Genomic DNA, 21069 nt, shown 5'->3' with positions numbered 1-21069 from the left:
GTTTATTAATATATGCTTGGATTCTGTTCTTTCTCTGCTGGAAGTAGCTTTGAATAAAAGGGTATGCCAAACAGTTAGATGTAGTTCCTTGTATGAGAACTTTTTTCTAACCATTAACTATCAATTCATAAGGTTGTCATCCTAAAAATTCTGGACATCAGAGACAACAGACCCCCTTCATTTTACTCCATTTTACATAACTTCATACAGGTTTTGAAATCCAGGGTCAGGTTTTTCTATAATACAGGAACTTGTATATATTGAGTAGAATTAGGATGTGTTGCTCCGTCACTGCATAACTCCATAACTTTGTTTATAAACTGTGCGTCACAGATATTGGTTCTCGAATCCTATCATACCACAGCTTTCCCAGTTACAGCCATGACTCTGAAGCTAGCACTCCCCTTCACTTCGTCTACTAGACTCCTAAGGCTATGGGTTCAATACAAGTGATTCATTCATGCCATGCGAAGCAGGACACTTCTGTTAAGAAAAGAGGTTTTGGGGCTCCTGAGTGGCATGACAGAAAAACATTCACCTTGTCATCAGGAGATCGCAAGTTCCAATTCCAACAATGCCTCAGCCATCTGTGATTGGGAGTCCAAGTGAGCAAACCTGCCCCTGCTCTCTGGGATGGGACGGATGGATGATGTTACTTCCTTTCATCTGCCCCTGACGTAGCATGAGTAACAGTTCAAAAGGATGCGATGACTGGCTTCATGTGTCTTGGATGAAGCTGTCATTTGATACGGTACAGTTAGCTAGTGGGTGGGAATTGTCAAATGACCAAAACTGGAGAAAACAGAGAAGGAAAAAAATAGAGGCTTTGACCCAGTCAGCCATCACATGTCTGATTTTCTTTCTGCTAGTCATTTTAGTACATCAAACAGAAGGCTTTATTATGGTCATATGCAAAGCATTTTATAACCACTTTGAAAACCAATGGGCTGACGAAGCCACAGCCGAACACAGTATTTTATGTGAAACAACGAAAACATGTACATTTTAATTGAAATAATTTGACCTCAAAAAAGTATGTTTGTTGTAACCGCCTGTCACAGATGTTTGTGAACGAGGCCATAACATTATAAAATTGAAGAAAAAAAAAGTAAAAAAAAAAAACTTCAAATAGTCCAGCTACAAGGATTATTTTCTAGATTCATAAGCTTGAGGAGTTATCATCGGTTATAAAGCATTCCAAAAGTTCATATTTGTGGCTCTTTTGAATCTAAACATTAAATAACTTATAATGATATACCCTTAATGGTAAAGATTTATACCTTCTTGCACATCCTTTGAAACAAGATACAGTCTTTTATTTTATTTTTTAAAACAGGGTAGTCTACATCATAATGAACAAACCAAGAAAACAATTTGGTATGAATAACATGCACAGTAGACAAATATTAACTTATAGCATTACACACCAAAACTGTGAAAAGTAAGGAACAAACCATGACTGTCAGTGATTAGGTATATGTTTTCATTTCTATGTGGTTATTTTATTGAATGACCTACTGTATATTTGACACGTTTTCCATATTTTTATAATATAAAATCTTGGTACGTTTACTTGGGGTACTTATTATTATGTGTCGAAATACATTTTAATGTTAAGCAGAAGGTTAAGCTTTGGATTGATGTTAAACTTGTTAAGGGGAGTCAACAAAGTGGATATAGAAAGTCTACACACCCCTGTTAACATTAAACTAAGATAACTCGTGTCAGACTTTTTTCACCTTTAATGTGATTATAGCAGCCAAAAAGAACAAAAAATTCAAGAAATTGTCTTTTTGGTTATGTCTACCAACTTACAGCTTATGTTTATTTGGCAATTTTATTCCTTTCTTCCATGCAAAAAGGCTCCCGATTTATATCAAATTGTGAGGATAATCTTATGTGCAAAGTCCTCTCTAAGTCATTCTGCAGTTTTTTTTAATATATAGGATTTAGATCTGGTCTTTGACTGGGCCATTCCATAATGTTGAATTTTTCTTCTTTTGTTGAGTTGGATTTGTGCTTTGGGTCATTATTGTGGTGGAAGGTGAAATCTTTCTTCATCTTGTCTTTACCTGGCTAACAGAGGCCTGCAGGTTTTGTGCTAAAATAGATTGATATTTGGAGATAGCATGATGCTGCCACCACCATGCTTCAGCATGCATTTGGTGTTCTTTGGGTGATAAGCTGTAAACGTATCTTTTATAATTTGGCCCAAAAATTCTACCTTGGTCTCATCAGACCATAACACATTTTGCCACATGGTTTGGGTTGATTTAGGTGGGTTTGGATGTTTTATTTTTGTTTGTTTGTTTTTTTTGTGAGAAAGGGCTTCATTGTTTAGTTTTGTTTTCTTATGTTAAACCTTCGATTTGTTTTTCACTTCAGTTCTGTTGGATGTGTATCACATTAAAAGTGGAAAAAGATCACTGGTTGTGAAATATAAAGTATGCCTAAGTATGGCAAATCTGGTGCTAAAAGGACAAATGTTTGTTTTTGTTTTTGTGGGGTGGGTGCTGGGTTGGTGAAAGGACCAAATGGTTGACAGTTTTGGCCTTGTGATGATATTTGGTTGATTGATATTTGGCTGGTCATCAGGAGGAAAAGTGCCTAAAACTAAACAAAAACTAAAAGAGGTTAGGGTTATATTTAGTTGTAGGCATGGTATTAATCGTCTGCATTACTAATAACGTCGGTGGATGGTCCTCACAAGAAAAGTAAGACAGCTTAGTGTAATTGTGTGTCTGTGTGTATGTACAGTATGTTTGCAATGATCTGAGTCATAGGTCATACTGCCAAGTTCTGACTGTGAAAAAAATAATATAATCCCCAGTTATTAGCTATTAGCAGTGCACATTTCTGCTTAATTTGAATCAGCTATGCCAAACCTCAGACAAAGCCCTCCACAATTTAGTGAGCTGACCGTGTGAATTCAGTATGCTGGCCATATATCCTGTATACTAATAATTTTTCTGAATTTCACAGAAGGTCATGCAGACCAAAGGAACCCTGGTTCTCCTTAAAGCTGGACAGGCTAAGATTGTATTTGTTTAATGAGAATAATAATTATTTTACGCAGAGCAGACATGCACACCTTGAGCTACTTTCATTCATTATGAAATGTCCATTTTTCTTGCAGTTTTTTTTTCTTTTCTTTAATTTTTTTTATAAACTTTTTTTCAGTTTCTTCCGTGCTTGTGAGACACAGACTGGGCCTGCCACAACTTCTTTTTTTATTTTCTTTTATTTTGGTCACAAACATAAATTTTTCGACTGTGCATTTGTTTATTTTACTTCTTTCTTTATTTATGTATGTATTTCTTTTACTGAGAAAGGTGAGCAGGTGAAACATCTCCGTTTACATACTGCAGCTGAAATCTAAGATGTAATTAAAATAGCTCCACCTGGTGGTGAGGTTTATGATTTATTGCATTTGGCAGAGGGCCCTTATCCAGAGCGACTTATTTCATTTATACAACTGAGCAGTATGAGGGTTAAGGATTTTGCTCAAGGGTCCAGCAGTGGCAGCGCTGGGATTTGAACTCATGACCTTCTGATCAGCAGTCTGCTCAACGTCTTATTATATTATAAAGTACGGCAGATATCCTTACTTTTATTTATTTTGAAGAACTGTGCATCAGACATTTGACGCTCTGGGCTGCAACATTATCCTCCGTGGTCCGGCCAGTGGGCTTTGCGAAGAATAACATCATGCTACTGTATATGTGTATGTTTATGCATAAGAAATTTGTCTTGTGTAATCATAATGGATTAGTAATCATTTTTGCTTGTAAGCCACACATTAGGCTGATACTGCGAACACTACATTACACCTAATAGCAGCTGCAAGAGAAGAAGGTGCTCTGATGGTGTTGTACCTCAGCAAATCTGGATAGGAGACTTCTTCGGTCAGAAGGGCTTATCCACTACAATCTAGACCACTCATTTCTGCTCTAACATACAGTATATAAGCTTGTCAACATGTGACTCCGCTGTGTCATCTGTAAGCCTTTAAACTAGGGAACAAATGTCCCCACAAGCATAGATATATCTGCTTTTTTTAAGCAAAAACTAAAAACCAAAATATTTTCTTTTGGTTACTGAGGGTAGGTTCAGACACAGCAATAATTAGCTGCATTAATAATTATGTGAGTGAAAGGTCCCCACAATGATAGTAAGACAAATGTGTGTGTGTTTGTGTGTATTGTTGGCAGGTGAGCTTGGCAGGGTGGATTTGCAGAGCTGTTGTCTGGATGCTTATGCGGTCCAGACGGTGGCGGTGTCTTCTTTCCTGCAGGGCCTGTGCGCTGCCTGTGTTATGCATTTACACATGTACAGTTACAGCCCACACATACACACGCGCGCTTCACACAGTTGCACATCCTCATTCATTTATACATCCAGGTTCTCTCTCCTTACTGACGCATCATTTTAAACTACGTGAGGCTCATATTCGAACTAGTAGAAAGAATATTAGTGTGGCATTACCCATAGCTGTGGGTTGGTGATGCTGTTTGCATCATAAAGTTTTGCACCAGGGATGAGACTGTTAAAGTATTTCTTTTAATCCACTGAAACCTGTAGAGAGAGGATGTCCTTTTGAGGGTACGTAATCCTTAATGAAAACATTGTCAATCTGTCTATCTTCAAGTCTGCACACACAGGTCACCAGTGCAGTATGGGGCAGGAGTGGAGTTGGGTTACATTCCTTCCATCAGGGCTGTGAAGCTGCCAGGCAGGTCACTCCCAGCTCAGTTCCCAACTCAAAACACTTTTTCCCCTCTCTGTCTCTTTCTCCACCCCTTCCCCCCTCCCTCGCCCCATAACCATCTCCCCGCACTCATGCGTGGTGTTGTACGACTTCACGTGTGTGTGTGAGAGAGAGAGAGAGAATGTGAGAGAACGAATGTGGTTAAATTTTGGCCCTCACAGGCAGAACCTCCACCCAGTACTGTTTGGGTCTGACTCAGAACTTCTTAGACTATTGGAAATTCCCAGAATTCCTTGGGCAGCCTGGCCACAGTGTTCTGGGGCTCTGCAGAGTTCAGCCAATCCCCATGATTCCCGTCTCTGGTGAAGAGAATTGGAGCCTCAGATAACTCTACCCAGTCTCTCCCTCTCTCTCCTTCTGACACACACACATTCTTTGCAGTGGGCACTCCATTTTTGTCACACTGAATTATTTAAAGGTCGTGGGCGATTTGTCTAATTCATCTTGAAATCCTGCTTATGTTATAGACACGTTTTCAAAATGTTTGGATTCTTGTTCCGTTTTTTACTTCCTGCCTCCATTCCTTAACTCATCCACCTTTAACCTTACACACTGGAATAATCTTGGATTATTTACATGATAAATATATAAGAACAGCGTGTGTAGCTTTACACAGGAAATGCTCACAGGAATTCATGTGTACAAAAAAAAACGAATCTGTTCAATCATGCAGTAAAGCGGGCTTAATTTCACATTCCAGAAGGTCAGAATCAGAAACTCACCAGATGTATAGTACATGGTAGAATGAAACTGGACTATAAATCAGTGCAAGAATATACAACACAGGAAACAACATATGACAAATACATGACGTACACTGTACCACTTACATATAATGTGATGATATAAAACGATAAATACCAAAACTAGACTGGCACATGCAATTTGGAAGAGTGAAATAATTTGATGGTGAATAAATAAATAAGTGAGGAAAACAATAGTGCGGACGAGGCCGATCGAAGGCAGACGGGCCTGGCTGACGGCACTCCTCACATCCCACTCAGATGACACACAGGCTGCATCACTCACAGTTAAACTGTGAACAGAGCCGCTCCATTGTGCTAGTCTCCCACCACTTTATTCTGGTTTAGTCCCTCGCCAACAATTTGTTCATGCATCACAAACGTCTATAGTTAACAGTCTTGTATTCATCTCACTGATTATTTATAGAGTGCATGCGACACTGATAATAAAGGACCATTTCACAGTGCATACGAGAAGGACATTGGTGATGTCAATAGATGGTTCATCACAGGAAAAGTAGGGATAAATACAACAAATTCAATTTTCTGCTATAGAAATGGAGCTTTGAGAAAGGACACGGTCTTCTCAGGACATTCATAATTGGTCAATTCAATCTGAGGCAAAATTATTCTACAATTAGATAATGAGTATTCCATGTGTCTTGACCATGTTTAGACTCAATATGGACCACTGGGTTATCTATAACTTACACACACACATACACTCAAATGGACATTATAAAGCCCTGAGCACCCTACATGGAATAAAAGCAATAGCAACTTTCCATCCATTTTCTGTACTGCTAATCCTACACAGGGTTGTGGGGAGCATGGACCCTATCCCAGGGTGACTCGGGGCACAAGGCGGGGACACCCTGGATGGGGTGCCAACCCATCGCAGGGCACAATCACACACATTCACACACTATGGACAATTTAGAGATGCCAATCAGCCTACAGTGCATGTCTTTGGACTGGAGGAGGAAACCGGAGTACCCGGAGGAATCCCCCGAAGCACAGGGAGAACATGCAAACTCCGCGCACAGAGGGCGGAGTCAGGAATGAAACCTCCAACCCCTGATGTGCGAGGCATACAGGTGCATTTAAAAAAAAAAATTATATCATGGAAAAGTAAATTTTTCCATAATTTAATTTAAAAAGTGGAACTTTCATATATTTTAGATTCATTACTCATAAAGTGAAATATATCATGCCTTTTTTTGTTTTAATCTTGATGATTATGGCTTACAGCTCATGGAAATCAAAATTCCTGTATCTCAAAATATTAGAATAAAGAATTTATAATACAGAATTGTCGACCTTCTGAAAAGTATGTTCATTTACTTGGTCAGGGCTCGTTGTGCATGAGTTACTGCATCACTGTGGTGTGGCATGGAGGCAATCAGCCTGTGGCACTGCTGAGGTGTTCTGGAAGCCCAGGTTGCTTTGATAGCGACCTTCAGCTCATCTGTATTGTTGGGTCTGGTGTCTCTCATAGATTCTCTATGGGGTTCAGGTCACGTGAGTTGGCTGGCCAATCAAGCACAGTAATACCATGCTCAGCAAACCAGTTACCAGTAGTTTTGGCACTGTGGGCAGGTTACAAGTCCTGCTGGAGAAGGAAATCAGCATCTCCATTAAACTTGTCAGCAGATGGAAGCATGAAGTGCTCTAAAATCTCCTGGTAGATGCTGCATTGACTCTCCACTTGAGAAAACACAGTGGACCAACACCAGCAGATGACATGGCCCCCCAAACCATCACTGACTGTGGAAACTTCACACTGGACTTCAAGCAACTTGGATTCTGTGTCTCTCCTCTCTTCCTCCAGACTCTGGGACCTTGATTTCCAAATGAAATGCGAAATTTACTTTCATCTTCCCCATGATTGTGATTGTGTGTACTGAACCAGACTGAGAGATTAAAGGCTCAGGAAACCTTTGCAGGTGTTTGGAGTTAATTAGCTGATTAGAGCTCTTCTCAGGTCAACATTTCTGTATTATAAATTCTTTATTAGAATATTTTGAGAGTATGTAAGTCATAATCATGAAGATTAAAACAAAAAAAAAAGCTTGAAATATTTCACTTTATGTGAAATGAATCTAGAATATATGAAAGTTCCACATTTTGAATTCAATTACGGGGAAAAACTAACTTTTCCACGATATTAAAATTTTTTGAGATGCACCTGTATATACAATAGCAACTTTAAGACACTAAAACAAAACCCTATCCATGTCCCAGGGAACGTCTCCCAAATAAGGCAATCTCAGATAGTAATGTGTGGAAACTTGATTTTTTGAACATGTTGAAGAAAAGGTTCCCTTTGTTATTGGGAGAACCATTTATGTACACTCATTATGTCCTTAATACAGTGTGTTAATCTGTTAATCTCTGTCCAAAAACAATGTAAGGATGGACACTGACACAACATGTGTATAAGATGAGCTGGAGGCAAGTGACATCTATCACAAACTGGAGATATACCATCGTATACTTTAGTGAAATAGACATAACGCAAACTGAATAAGGGAGTGCCTTACACAGATAGAAGAATTGTGTGCGTGTTGGTTTTCTCAATTTCTGTGGTTCCACTCAGTCAAAGTCACTTTATGTTGTTGAGGAACTAGTAGAGTTAGATGGATGGAGAAATTTGTGCATTTTCATTGCTGAACTATGCTACTGAAGCATGTCAGGAGAGTGAAAAAGAAAAAAATAGCACACGTGCTTCTTTAAATGTGGCGTGTTTGAATGCAACTCCCAGAAACATTTCAAAACCGTACTGCACAAATTCTGCCCTCATAGTTAGAGCAATGTTTGTAATATTAATCTGTAATATAAATGAATAAAACAGAAGAGGAGGTGAGTTTCTCTTACAAATGTATTTGTAAATCAAACAATCCCACGTTGATTGCAGCCCCTTGTTAGGGAAACCACCGGGAATTTAAACGGATTAATATTTCCTGTTCCTGATGAAGTCTTATTTCCGGCAGTAAAATCGGTAGATAACATGTTATGATTAAATCTGACAAATATTGTTCTTTTGCTATTTGTTCTATTAAAAAATGAATTATTGCACATCTGTATAAGAGGTATAACATATTTATTTTCCTTAAAAATCTGAAGATTTGGCTAAAATGTTATTATGCATGGTATTAGTTGGACGAGGACAGTATGTAATGAGGGGTGTGATTGCTGAATGATGTCACTGAGGGTGGTCATGGAAAAGCTCAGGTAAGCCCACCGTGTCTCTCCTCATACCTGAAACCCTCAGAGAAGACCAGCTATGGAACCTGCCAAGCCTCATCCACGGTACTCCGACATGTACTCTGAAGTCATCGTCAGCTCGAGTGCAGGTAAGAATGATTTATTAGAGTGTTTGAATGCGATTTTTAAACATGTGCTTTCAAACTTTCTCCGAAGGCTTAAACTCGAACTCAAATCCACCTCTGGTTCTAGACTGACTTCGACCCACATTGGTTTCTCTTAGTATGTATGAATAAACTCCATAATACCACTGTACACTGACTGATAAATAAATGTGATGAAAGATTTCCCTTTATATGAGCGATCTTACTGTTTTTGTTATACACAGTTTATATTTACATGAATAACATGAATATATGATGTGATGTGTTTATTTTATATTTATTTATCTTTTCAGCCAGTTTAATATTACTGAGGTTGCTGCAGTTATTGCTTTTATACTCCGTTAGAAACAACAATCAGAAAAATACTTAATACTGAAATTAGATTAAGTCCAGTATTGCCTGTCCCTCTACCTCCCATACTGACATTGTGAGAAGAAACCATTCTGTCCAAGTCCTGCGATTTGACAAATTATTCACTTTTTTTAGCTTTTGTTCACTTAATCTTGTCTCAATCCTTCGGCCTCTGGTATCTCTCTCTCTCACGATATTGAGTTTAAGCAGCAAAGCCTCCAGCCTCTTGGGTTCCTGTCCTTTTGTTAGGAAACGTTAATGCTCTTAAACCCTTTCCCCTTCTGAGAACTGCTATTTGTGAGATGCGTTTTTGCAAACCAAATTCCCCCAAAGTGCGTATGGCACTTTAATAAATCTCTTTCCATCTTGTAACCTGAGAGAAATGTGTACACATATATGACATCTTTTTTTTCTTTCAGTAACATCTGTGACACAAAAGTTCAACTTTCCAGATTTTTCCTCTTCACTTTGTTCGATGCAGATGTTCAGAGTCCTCAGAAGAAGGAGTCCTCGGGGCCTGAAAGCAGTGGGGATGTGACGGGTCGAGTTAGACTACACCCATCTCCATCTCGCAGGAGACATCGAACCACCTTCAGCCATGAACAGCTGGAGCAGCTGGAGTTAGCCTTCAGACACAACCACTACCCTGACATCTACTGCCGAGAAGAGCTGGCTCAGCAAACTAAACTCAATGAGGCCCGCATCCAGGTCAGAGGGTTTCATGTTTAACCAAATTCATTGCAATTGCAGTCACGGTGTGTGAGACCCCTTCAGAATAATTGTGTAAAATATTATGTTCTGATCCCTGCTGACATAAGAATAACACATGACAGGAAAACAATCATTGGTGAAGTGGAAGGATGCAACCACCCTGAAGTTAATTATTTTCCAGTAACTGCATGTCCTGAAGTGTTCTATATACTCTTATACCACAGCAAATAGCCAACACTAACAGTTTCTTTTTATTTATTAAATCCCTTTCCCCATTTTTGCCTGTACATACTTAGTCTCGGCTTACTCCTTGTGAAAGGTAGATTTTGTTTGAAGGTCAGCTCAATGCAAATCTCTTAATGGAGATAGTGTATTTGGGACTTATGGCTTCTCTATAAGATTGTAGCTTGGCTCTAAGTGTGTGGAGCTTTTGGTGAGTTTTGTGAAGTTTTGAGCCTATTTCTTTTGCATGAATATTTGCTCATGTCAGGCAACATAACTGCTAGTACTGGGTCAGGTTCAAGTACTAATTATACAACAGGGCTTTTGATAAATTATTTATTGATAATATTGATAAATTTGTTTGAGATCGACTGCTTCTTGATGCTTATCCATAATGGTGCAAGCGGATGTCCCCGTTAAATTACTTTTTATCTGTTCGTAGTTACGTTTCATGTCGTAGACCTTCCACGGAAAAACGTTAGTTCCTGTTATTGCTTAGATTATAGCAGCTTTAAACAGTTGTTCCCTCAACAGCTTCTTTTTCTCTCTTTTAAAGATAGAAAACATTCAGCATATCATGTTACCAGAAAGAAGCCAAAAAAGCCAAAGTCCTCTGTCCTGAAAACTTCCTCATGTTGGTCACACTAGTGAGTCCTTCCAAAAAGCAAAATCAACATCTCCTAATAGAAAACTACAAGATCCAAATTATGTAAGCTGTTACTATAGAGATTATAACATATTAAAAAGATCACATGTACAGTCATGTGAAAAAAGAACTACACCCTGTGGAAATTGTTGGCTTTTGTGACATATTTGGACAAGCAAACATTTGATCATCTTTGAAACAGTGTCTATAAAAGAGGAAAATGAGCTTTTTCAATCATTTATTCAACAGAAATATCAGTTGATGTGATTCTTCCATGGGAAAAGTAAGTACACCCTTGGCCTCAGAAGCTAGCATTTCCCTCTTTAGCAGAAATAACTTCTTGTAGGCATTTTGCATAATTGTCCACCAGGCTTGCTGGAATTTTCGACCACTCTTCCATACAATATTCTTTCAGTTGCAAGATGTTTGTGGGTTTTCTTGCATGTACTGCTCGTTTCAAATTCCCCACAACACTTCAATGGAATTCAAATCCAGTTTTGACTATTCCATTCCATAACTCTCCATTTCTTCTTTTTGAGCCATTCCTTGGTGGATTTGCTGATGTACTTAGGATCATTATCCTGTTGATAGGTCCACTTTCGGTTCAATTTCAAATTTCAGACAGATGGCCTCACATTATCCTCAAGCACTCTGAGATGTGATTCAGAATTCATAGTTCAATCAATGAATGCAAGCTGTCCAGTCCCAGAGGCACTGGACAGCTCAAACCATAACATTTCCACCACCGTGCTTCACAGTTAGTATGAGGTGCTTCTCCTGAAAAGCTGTCTTTGGTCTGTGCCAAATATGTCTGCTGTTACTTTGGCCAAACAACTCTATCTTTGATTCGTCTGTCCAGAGCACATTATTCCAAAAGGCCTGCTCTTTGTCTATATGCTCATTGGCAGTTGTTTGAAATCTGCGCCATTTGTAGATTATTTTCCCTACAGTGGAACAATGTATTTGAAATAATTTGGAGACCTTTTTAAATCACTTGTCAGACTCATAGTCATCCACAACCTTTTTTCTGAATGCCTTGTAGAACTCTTTAGATCTTGGCATGATGACACCACACACCTCAATAACAAAGGGAACACCAGACACTGGATATGAGAGGGGTAAATAACTCCCTAAGCATGTTCTAATCACTGGCACCCAATCTTCAACACCTGATTCTAATGTGATAAATGTAGGGGTGTACTTACTTTTTTCCCCATTTGACTGATCTGTTTTGTTTATTTATTTAAATTGTGAAAATCACAACAAAATGTCAATTTTATGTCATGTGATAGAGTGTATCACCTTTATTAATACGCACTGTTTCAAAGCAGATCAAATGTTTTCTTGGCCAAATATGTCAAAAAAACCAACAACTTCCATGAGGTGTACTTATTTTGTCACATGACTTTAGTTTGAGTTGCAGCCTCTCGAAGCTGTGCTTCTGACCAAACAAAATGAAGAATTCAATGGCACTGTGGTGTAATGAAGCATAACACATAGTAGAGTTTAATGTTTGAGTATGAAAAATACTCATTTGAAATATGACAATTACCATAATCCTCTCATTGCTACTTTTAATAACTAGCAGCCTTTTCTGACAAAATCATTTAAACTTAGGTAGTACAATGACAAAAATTTGTAGCAGTTATTCATTTTTAAAAATTATATTTTGATATTCGTCACTATGCAGTGTTCGATTCATTTACCATGTTGTGTAAAGAGTATATTGCTTTTGTTCATTACATTTTCTAAATCAGTATGTTTACATGCAGAACAATAATCTGATATTAACCAGATTAAGACAATAATTTGATTTAGAAACTAGCATGTAAACGCCGATTTCTGATTACCTTAAGCCGACTAAAGTCATACTCGAAGTAAACACGAATCAAATTAAGACATGTGGAGTATTCCTATTTTAGTTGCATTATCGAAGTGCATTACAAACATGTACACACCTTAATCACACTATTAACATCGTGTGGGAGTTTTCATCGCATTTTGCACCAGGACACGTACACACACGGCAGTGCTCAACGTTTGACAGAAAACAAGAGAGCACAGCTGCGTCTGAAACCGCGTACTTACCTACTATATAGTAGGCGAAATACATGTATCTCAGCTACTATATAGTAGGTAAGTACGCGGTTTCAGACGCAGCCCATGGCCTCAAGCAGTTGTCTATTTGCACATATAGCATGACAAATAATTAACTGCACTTGAAGCATTCGTAAAATTAAAAATGAAACACCCAAAACTGTATACGGTACCATAACGAAGACCAAATGTATGTCGATACGTGAAATTCTGGAGGGAACGTCGGACAGCGTGGCATGGGGACGTAATGACGTGTGCAGTTAATCGATCTATGTTCTATATCATGTAAAACAGGAACATGAAAGGAATATTCTAAAAGCAACTCATGTAAACACCTTAATCACAATATTGTTTTATTCAGAATAAGGTCAATAATTAGATTATTACTGTCCATGTACACATAGTCAATGACTGATTTTGAATTCCCAAACTGTTTGCCTCAGGTCCCTAGTCTCTCACCCCTCCTTTCTTTCCCCCCCGCTCACCTCTCCAGGTTTGGTTCCAGAACCGCCGTGCCAAGCAAAGGAAACAAGAGAGGGCCACTCAGAAATCCCTGCAAGGAGGTATGATGCCAGAACATGGGGTTCTCCCAAACTGTGCACGTGGTGGTATGACAAGACAGTACCAGTGCTCTCACTCGCTACCACACATACCCAAATTTTCCTCAGTGCTGCCCTCTGCTGATTTCTCCCACCACACTGCAGCCAGCACTCAGCTGGCCTGCCCTTCAGCTCCTACTGCAGCCCAGCCTGCCAGGCAGCATGAGGACTGGTACTGCCAGCTCAGGCACATCGGAGCACCGGCCGCCAGCCTGCCCCATGCCTCAGTGTTTTCCCTGACCTCTGTGCCAGCGCTGGAACCAGTCGTCCACTGGAACTAGTATAGGCCGAAAGACCGAGGTCTAAAACCTCACACTTTTTGTTAGTTTTTAGCTTATTTGGTTTATATTCCCTGATATTACTGCAGTTCCCTTTAGATTGATGACTTGTTTAACAGTAATGCTTGTGTGTTTCTGTGTGATTTGGTACACAAAGTTGTTCATGTCTGTACATTTCCTCTCCTTTAATATGAAATCAGAAAAAAATTAGAAGAAAATATTTTCACACATTTTATTACAGTTCCAAAACAGAGGTTGTCTTGAAGTTATTAATATACTTTTCTAAAACAAAAATAGTTCATTCACACTTCCTTCCCAAACCCACATCTCATTTACATTCTGACTAGTCTGGTTTAACTAGATTTATGTTTAGATTTGTAGATAATCCTCTTACCACCTGAATATGGGTTCTTACACAATGCTACATTTCAAATGATATACACAAACATTAATAACTTCAAATGTATTTCAACATCAGATGTCAAATATTTTGACAGAAATAAATTTGACTTGGCATATGGTCATTGTTGTCCATCTTCCCTGTTCACAAATAACTCATGTAAAGCTGAGAATTTACAACAACAGTAACACATGACAAAAAACGACAGGCTTAGATTACATTTAACTTGTGTGATGGAAAGAAAGAAAAAAAAAAAAAGTGTAGTCTAGAAGAAAAAAAAAAAGTCCCTTCATTACACTTAACTGGTTTTTTAACAGAGGACAGAATCCTCTAAACTTTGTTTCCCCACACACAATGATGGGAAACACAAGGAAAACACTGCAGAGGGGAACCTTCATGTGATCAACAGCATACTAGGTAACCAGTTTAAATCACACCTACAGACCCATCATTATTGGTAAAAGCAAGACCTGATCCTGGTATCAGCACTGTTGAGAAGTGTGATAAATATGGCCACTATGTTTGTATAATCACACACAGGAGCCAAAGTAGCAGCTGGTTATCTACAGTAAAGCCGGGAAGAAAACTCTTCTAGGCTTGAAACACAAATAACACAAGAACTGGGATGTGGCAGACATTTCTTATGTCCGTTTCTCATACCAAAGTCATGTATTAAAAATCATGGCCTTTATAAATGATTTCATTCAAATTTAGTAAGCTTGACAATTATCCATCAGTGCTAGATGAAGAGGTTCTCTCAGTAAGGAAAGGAAGTTATTATATCACATTTCAACTCCAGCCATTGCTTTGCATTCGAACGTTGCTTTAAAACACCGCAGCAATAATAAAAGAGGACATTTCTTCACAGCAGATGTATTTGGCAGGTTCGTTCTGACACAAGTGGAGAATTCAGGCAATATTTGGTTTCTTTAGGACATCTCGCATCATAATACAATCCATCTAAGTTCTTCCTACAGTTTATTCTGACGGGATAAACGTACGTTCAGTAGATCCTCGCTGCTCAGATTCAATCCTGGAGGGAGATGACAGTCATATCATTGAATTAGAAGTGCTTTAGGAGCTCAATAAAATGTGTTGAAATAGCAAAAAGTCTACTTCTGTGAGCAGCCACTCAGTTCGAGGAACACTGTAGCTTTGTTGTGTACGTGTAATGCATACACGCGGATCGCTGATACCGTTCAATTAGAGGTAATCAGAGCTCACAGTAAGGCAGCACACACACACCTAAATACCCCACCACCACTCACACACACACCGCTCACACCTCCCTCGTTACTGGAGAGACTTCGCAAACTCAGCGTAGTCGATGTAGCCATCGTTGTTTTTGTCATCATCCCGAAGGACTTGATCGATAATACTGATGAGCTCCTGCTCTTTCATTGGTGTGCTGTTTTCACCTTTCTCCTAGAAAACAGGAAGACGTGACAGCGGTGATGAATCATGTTTAAAAGCTGAGACTATTTGCCAGACATTTATATTCGTGTGTGTGTGTGGAGCATGACAGTCATCCACTGGTTTGCAAGTATAAGCCAATACTAACAAAACAAAACTTTTTAATATTAATAAAAGCTGCTGTTAATAAATCACTAAAAAAAATATTCACTAATATTCGATGATATTCCTTGTAAACAAAAAATAAATAAATAAATAAATAAATAAAAAGTTTGACTTATTAAATCTAAAAAAATGACCATATTTATGAACAGTCATTTGTCTAGCTGGTTTGTATGACAGTGACTATGTTTACATGGACAACAATAATCTAATTATTGACCTTATTCTGAATAAGACAATTGAAGCTGTGGGCTTTGTCCGAAACTGCATACTTACCTATTATATAGGTGCTGAAAACATGTACTATATAGTAGGCAGGTACGCGGTTTCGGATGCAGCCGCGCTCTCTTGTTTACCGTCAAACGGTTGAGCACTGCCGTGTGTGTGTCCTGTCACAAAATGTGGTGAAAACTCCCACACGACGTTAATGATGCGATTAAGCTGTGTACATGTCTATAATTCACTTCCATAATGCAACTAAAATAGGAATACTCCACATGTCTTAATTCGATTTGTGTTTACTTCGAGTATGACTTTAGTCAGATTAAGGTCATCAATAATCGCTGTTTACATGGAAGTTTCTTAATCAGTGTATTGTCGTAATCTGGTTAATATCGGATTATTGTTGTCCATGTGAACATTCTAATAGCATGTAGCTAAATCTTATACTCCCATTAGGATTAGCTAAATGCAAACAGCAGTAAGCTCAGGGAGCTTTAAACCACCCACCTCCTTGTGTACATGTGTAATGGCAGTGGCAAGCTCGAGCCCATCCAGCAGGTTGTTACCGTCATAGTCATGCATTTTGAAATAGTGAAGCTGCAGTTCTTGAGGGGTCATGTCCGACTCTGGCTTGTCGATCACCCCGTCTAAATGCTCCATGATGTGGCTAAAGGAGAGAACAGAGGGCATAAGTTAACAAAGAGGTGTCTGTTCAGCACAACTAAGTAAATGTGCTTTTATTTTTACACTGTGTCCCATGTGTATACAGTTACTCCCTAAGCGTTAAAAGCATTAGCACATAGTGTGTATTATTACACAATTGTTGAAGAGGAACTGTTTTACATTACATTCTCAATGCCTCGGCAAAGATTAGGGCAGCTGCCAAGCTGCATTTTTAGTTGATAGTTTGTTTGTTTTGCAGCAAGGTCATTTTGGAAAGGTATCAAAGTTCGGGTTTTACACAAATATAACAGGGGACACCAAGACCCAACATTTCATGAGCGATCTCAATCACCTTTGATTATTCAGCATCGTTCTCTTACGGAAGGTCTTTTACTAAACACATTTTATGTTTTTAAAAAAACGTATAAAAGAATGTTTAAAAAAAAAAACAGTGAGTAGTCGCATGTTTGATAAGACAAAGTGTAGAGAGCCTATTAACAACCAGATGTGTCGCATATCAGGCCACTGATTGAAAATGAGAAAAAGTATATAAAGAAGTAGTTGTTCATTTATTCATTCATGCCCAGTGTTCCTGGGAAGATGAAGCAGGAATACACCCTGAATGGGACATCAGTGCATCAGTGCACACATTCACAAATTCATACATCCAGGCAATTTAGTGCATTGTATGTTTTTGGGAGGTGGGAGAGAACCCCAGAACCCAGAGGAAACCCAAATGGTTTCATGTACAAAACTCCATGCAGACAGTAACCTGAGCTCAGGTTTGAACCAGGGGCCATGGAACTGTGAGGCAGCAACGCTACCCACTGTGCCACCTGTTAATAAGTTATTCATATTTTTATTCATTTTTAGAATTACCTCTGTACCTCTTCCCTGCCAAAAAACTGTCCCACATTTGCATATGTATTTTAATACAGCCATACACATTGTTCAACTTATAACTTGTACAGCCACCCCCCCCCCCCAAAAAAAAAAAAAAAAAAACTTTATGAAAGCTCAAAGCAGAACGTTGCATGTTGTCTATTGTCACGAACATGTCCAAGTATCATGGTGTTCTACTTTGCCATAACGTTCAGCCCTAACAAACCCATTTCAGTACTATTAAAGTGAAGACTTCACACCTAAGCATAGCAGCTTTGAGGTTAAACTCACTCTTTGTCCTGTACCATGTTCTTGTCCAGGCGGGTGATGGGAGGATGTGGGTCTCCTGACACCTGACCATGATGTTCTCCATGCGAGTGAACACAAAGCACACAGCAGGACAGCAGCAGCAGCAGGCAGCACCATAGCTGCCCCTTTGTATACCCCATAATGAAGTTGATGATGTCCTGCTAAAAGAAAACTGGACATCAATATCCCAATCTTCCCAAGCTTGAAATAAGTCATTATGTAGCTACATGTTTGTAACAGGTTATGGGATTTAACAATTCACAACAATGATGTATCATTAGATTTTAAGACCACACTTAAGAGCAAATCCAGATGTTTAAAGCCTTTCTGCTTGAGGGATGCTGGGTTTTGGACAGCTTGCATAGCAAAGATTTGTTTAAAGAAAGCAGGGTACGGTGAAATTAACCACGAAACGCGTTAACAGATGTTAACATGCATGTGCCCGAGAAACTCAAAGAAACTCAAATTAGTCAATTAAGGACAGAACATTCACAGAATCCGTCAATAATTCCCTCAATAACGACTTTAGCTCCGTTTACTGTGTTAAGGAAATGTGTGCTTCATCCACGTTATAAGAGCGCGATTCCGTCTCTCTCACCTGTTTCTGAAGTTCGAGTCCGTTTCTAAATATTTGCAGATTTTTACACCAAAGTAACCAATAAGACCTCAATGCCGTACTGACTGCGAATTTATAGTCCGCTTCGCTTGCCGTAGTTCCCTTTCACCTTCTGGACACGACAGCTAATTCTAATTGGATGCTAGAAACGCGTCATTCTTGGGTATGAGGAAACTCTCTGATGTTTCTTCTAATCCCAAAACTCCCGCCTTCCTTCACTATGATTGGCCAGTAGTTTGTACGTGGAGATGAACCAATTGGACAATCAACTCGTCGAAGTAATATGGCCAATTGGAGGCTTAGGAATCACTACGACTGTTCGATTCATGGTTTTGTGAATCGCTGGAGTAAATTTAAAGAGTCGACTCCATACAATAATGTTGTCGATACTAGAAAACAACACCAGAGAAGAAGCCTTTATTTTGTCACGTGTAATAGCAGGTGTAGAGGCAATCGTATCAGACATCGACGGTATCGTCTGTGCGTAAAATCAACTACAACGTTTTGGAGTCGACTCATTCATTATTACCTGAAATCTAGGAGTCGACTCCATGACTCGCGCGTTATAATCCACACTGAGGGGAAGAATGAATAGGAATGTAATTACAGAGACGGATATTCTCGAGAGAGTAACCTAGTCAGTCAGTCAGTAGTCTGTCGACTCATCCAAAATGGCGAACCAGTACAAAGAAAACGAGACCGCGAAATCTCTTTTCCGACGCCTTGAGGTTCAGTTTACAGTGTTGTGTGCAGAGTAGCAGTATAATAGTAGGCTATAGAAGCGTGACTGTACTTTAGCCTGCCAAAATCTGTAGCTAACCAAACAGTACCCTGTAGTGCATAATGTAGCGGGTTGTCTGTCATTTTAAACAATAACATGGTTGTAGAACTATTCAAAAATACTTCAAAACAGCATGTATGCTATTCATATGTTATTCACATCATACCATAGTCTGAGTTTATAAATTATGCGTTTGCCAGATTATTTTGACGAACATGTGTATTCGGGTTTGACACATTTAGCAAAGAAGTTCAAGGAAAAGCGTTAGTCGTAATTTGTCCACGAGATGGCGCTAATATCAAAAGAACGCCAATAACTTTATCTAGCGTTAATCACAGTGCAGGCAGAGAGAGTTTGGCTTTTGGAGGGAGGCTTTTGTAGATGTTTAGAGAGAGAGAGAGAAGCACGAAGATGCAATATAATACCCTATATCTTTTCATGTTATGCTCTCTACCCTTATCCTTCCTATTATCTTGCCTAATTTAATTACCCTAAGCCCTGTAACGACCCTAGTTAACAACCCCATGGAAAGCTTTGCTAGAAAAACACACCGTAGCAGTCTGACATTTCTTTTAGTAAATGTAAACAAGCTGTTATTTAATAGTCTGTGTGACGTGTGTAGATCATAGTTTGTTAAAGTTATTGATATACACTTACATTCGTTGTAAATTCACCTTACATCGCATATGAACAGGGCTACAGTCAGTATCTGCGTTCCTCCAAAGTGCACCTACTGTACAGTGGTGCTTGAAAGTTTGTGAACCCTTTCGAGTTCTTTATATTTTTGCATAAATATGAGCTAAAACGTCATTGGATTTGCACACAAGTCCTAAAAGTAAACAAAGAGAACCCCGTTAAACAAATGAGACAAAAATATTATACTTGGTCATTTATTTATTGAGGAAAACTATCCGATATTACATAGCTGAGATTAGCAGTTAATTTGAAGGTGAAATTAGAGTCAGATGTTTTCAGTCAATGAGAGTGAGCGCCCTGTTTCATTTAAAGAACAGAGATCTGTCAAAGGCTATTAGAAATGTTTTGTGGACGGACGAGACCAAAATAGAAGTTTTTGGTTTAAATGAGAGGTGTTATGTTTGGAGAAAGGAAAACACTCCAGCATTCCAGCATAAGAATCGTATACCATTTGTGAAACATGGTGGTGGTAGTAGTATCGTGGTTTGGGCCTGTTTTACTGCATCTGGGCCAGGACAACTTACCATCATTGATGGAACAATGTATTTTGAAGTATACCAGCAAATTCTGAAGGAAAATATCTGGTCATGAACTGAATCTTAAGAGAAAATGGGTCATGCAGTAAGATAATAACCCTTAACACACAAGTCGTTCTACCAAAGAATAGTTAAAGAAGAATAAACTTAATGTTTTGGAATGCTCAAGTCAAAGTCCTGACCTTAATCCAATACAAATATTGTGGAAGGACCTGACGCAAGGAGGTCATGTGGGAAACCCAACAAAATCCCAAACTGGAAGCTGTTCTGTACTGAGGAATGGGTTAAAATTCCTCCAAGCCGATGTGCAGGACTGATCAACGGATACTGGAAATGTTTAATTGCAGTTATTGCTGCACAAGGGGGTCACATCAGATACTGAAAGCAAAGGTTCACATACTTGCCACTCACAGATATGTAATATTGGATCATTTTCCTCAATAAATAAATGAGCAAGTATAATATTTTTGTCTCATTTGTTTAACTGGGCTCTCTTTATCTACTTTTAGGACTGCTAAAAGAAAGAAAAAACAAAGAAAGAAAGATGAATCTGATGTTTTATTTATGCAGAAATATATAAAATTCTAAAGGGTTTACAATTTC

General features: G+C 38.8%; 2 protein-coding genes across 4 annotated transcripts; one reads left to right on the top strand and one right to left on the bottom strand.

Annotated features, from left to right (window-relative positions):
* The first annotated feature begins 8225 nt into the window (after positions 1-8225).
* On the top strand, positions 8226-14219 carry prop1 (PROP paired-like homeobox 1). Its single transcript, XM_053620815.1, has 2 exons — positions 8226-9941; positions 13403-14219. The coding sequence occupies exons 1-2, from the start codon at positions 9630-9632 to the stop codon at positions 13787-13789; spliced, it is 699 nt and encodes a 232-aa protein (XP_053476790.1). The 5' UTR covers positions 8226-9629; the 3' UTR covers positions 13790-14219.
* mcfd2 (multiple coagulation factor deficiency 2, ER cargo receptor complex subunit) lies at positions 14005-18579 on the bottom strand. 3 transcript variants are annotated; one of them, XM_053620818.1, is made up of 5 exons: positions 18436-18579; positions 17820-17998; positions 16491-16650; positions 15472-15611; positions 14005-15219 (listed from the first exon to the last, which is right to left on the bottom strand). In XM_053620818.1, exons 2-4 carry the CDS (start codon positions 17975-17977, stop codon positions 15480-15482), a joined length of 450 nt encoding a protein of 149 aa, XP_053476793.1. In that variant the 5' UTR covers positions 17978-17998; positions 18436-18579; the 3' UTR covers positions 14005-15219; positions 15472-15479. The 3 variants fall into 3 exon arrangements, with proteins under 3 accessions (XP_053476793.1, XP_053476791.1, XP_053476792.1); XM_053620816.1 differs by having other exon boundaries at positions 14005-15611; positions 18436-18576; XM_053620817.1 differs by having other exon boundaries at positions 14005-15611; positions 17820-17995; positions 18436-18576.
* Positions 18580-21069: the final 2490 nt, after the last annotated feature.

The sequence above is a fragment of the Ictalurus furcatus genome, chromosome 3 (assembly GCF_023375685.1).
Source record: "Ictalurus furcatus strain D&B chromosome 3, Billie_1.0, whole genome shotgun sequence".
Lineage (NCBI taxonomy): Eukaryota > Metazoa > Chordata > Actinopteri > Siluriformes > Ictaluridae > Ictalurus > Ictalurus furcatus.
The sequence above is the reverse complement of the archived record's forward strand: the minus strand, read 5'-3'. Positions and strand labels throughout refer to the sequence as shown.

Bases quoted from the DNA above. Each gene is read 5' to 3' on its own strand.
- mcfd2 (XM_053620818.1), bottom strand. From the start codon at position 17,977: ATGGGGTATACAAAGGGGCAGCTATGGTGCTGCCTGCTGCTGCTGCTG. The intron at 16,651-17,819 runs GTGAGTTTAACC...TCTCTCCTTTAG, and splicing joins AACATGGTACAGGACAAAGA to CCACATCATGGAGCATTTAG. The intron at 15,612-16,490 runs GTGGGTGGTTTA...CCTGTTTTCTAG, and splicing joins TTACACATGTACACAAGGAG to GAGAAAGGTGAAAACAGCAC.
- prop1 (XM_053620815.1), top strand. From the start codon at position 9,630: ATGACATCTTTTTTTTCTTTCAGTAACATCTGTGACACAAAAGTTCAA. The intron at 9,942-13,402 runs GTCAGAGGGTTT...TCACCTCTCCAG, and splicing joins TCAATGAGGCCCGCATCCAG to GTTTGGTTCCAGAACCGCCG.